At 61.1% G+C, this 496-nt stretch overlaps 1 protein-coding gene across 1 annotated transcript in view; it reads right to left on the bottom strand.

The window, feature by feature from the left end:
• LOC104272271 (nucleus accumbens-associated protein 2-like) overlaps positions 1 to 493 on the bottom strand; it is a gene marked incomplete at both ends in the record, with an annotated part of 13,395 nt that extends 12,902 nt beyond the window's left edge. The window contains 2 exon segments of the mRNA XM_009867220.1: positions 272 to 364; positions 367 to 493. Of these exon segments, the coding sequence (XP_009865522.1) occupies positions 272 to 364; positions 367 to 493 (220 nt within the window).
• Between the last annotated feature and the right edge of the window lie 3 nt (positions 494 to 496).

The raw sequence follows: 496 nt of genomic DNA on the forward strand, positions 1-496 counted from the left end.
GACGTTGGTGTATGACGCAGCCTCTCGTACCTCAAGAACCCCTGAGCTGGGGACACAGCCCAGGAATGATGGCATGGGGGGACCCGTCCACGCCATACCCGGCCACCTGCACCCAGCCCACCACGTGCACCGCGCTTTGTAAATAAACAAAGGAAGCCCCCGAAGACAAAAGGCTGATGAACAAGCCTGAAACTACCCCGTGCTGGTTGGAGAAGGACCAAGCGAGCACCGAGGGAGAGCAGAAAACCCAAGGAGAGAGAGCGCCCGTTACCAGCGTAGCCTCCTGAGGACTTGATGTACATCTGCCCGTACTGCTCCTCCACCATGGTGTCGTAAGCCTCGTCGTCCTCCTCGTCCTCCTGTGGTGGTAGGAGGTGGGGCTGTCAGTGGTGGGAATGCTGCTGGCGCCGGGGCTCGTCCGCTCCCCCTGCGAGTACTGGACCTGCTGCACGTTGGGGATGAGGGTGGCCAGGTTGGGCATCCCGTAGTAGGAGAC

The sequence above is a fragment of the Apaloderma vittatum genome, unplaced genomic scaffold, assembly GCF_000703405.1.
Source record: "Apaloderma vittatum isolate BGI_N311 unplaced genomic scaffold, ASM70340v1 scaffold24713, whole genome shotgun sequence".
NCBI lineage: Eukaryota > Metazoa > Chordata > Aves > Trogoniformes > Trogonidae > Apaloderma > Apaloderma vittatum.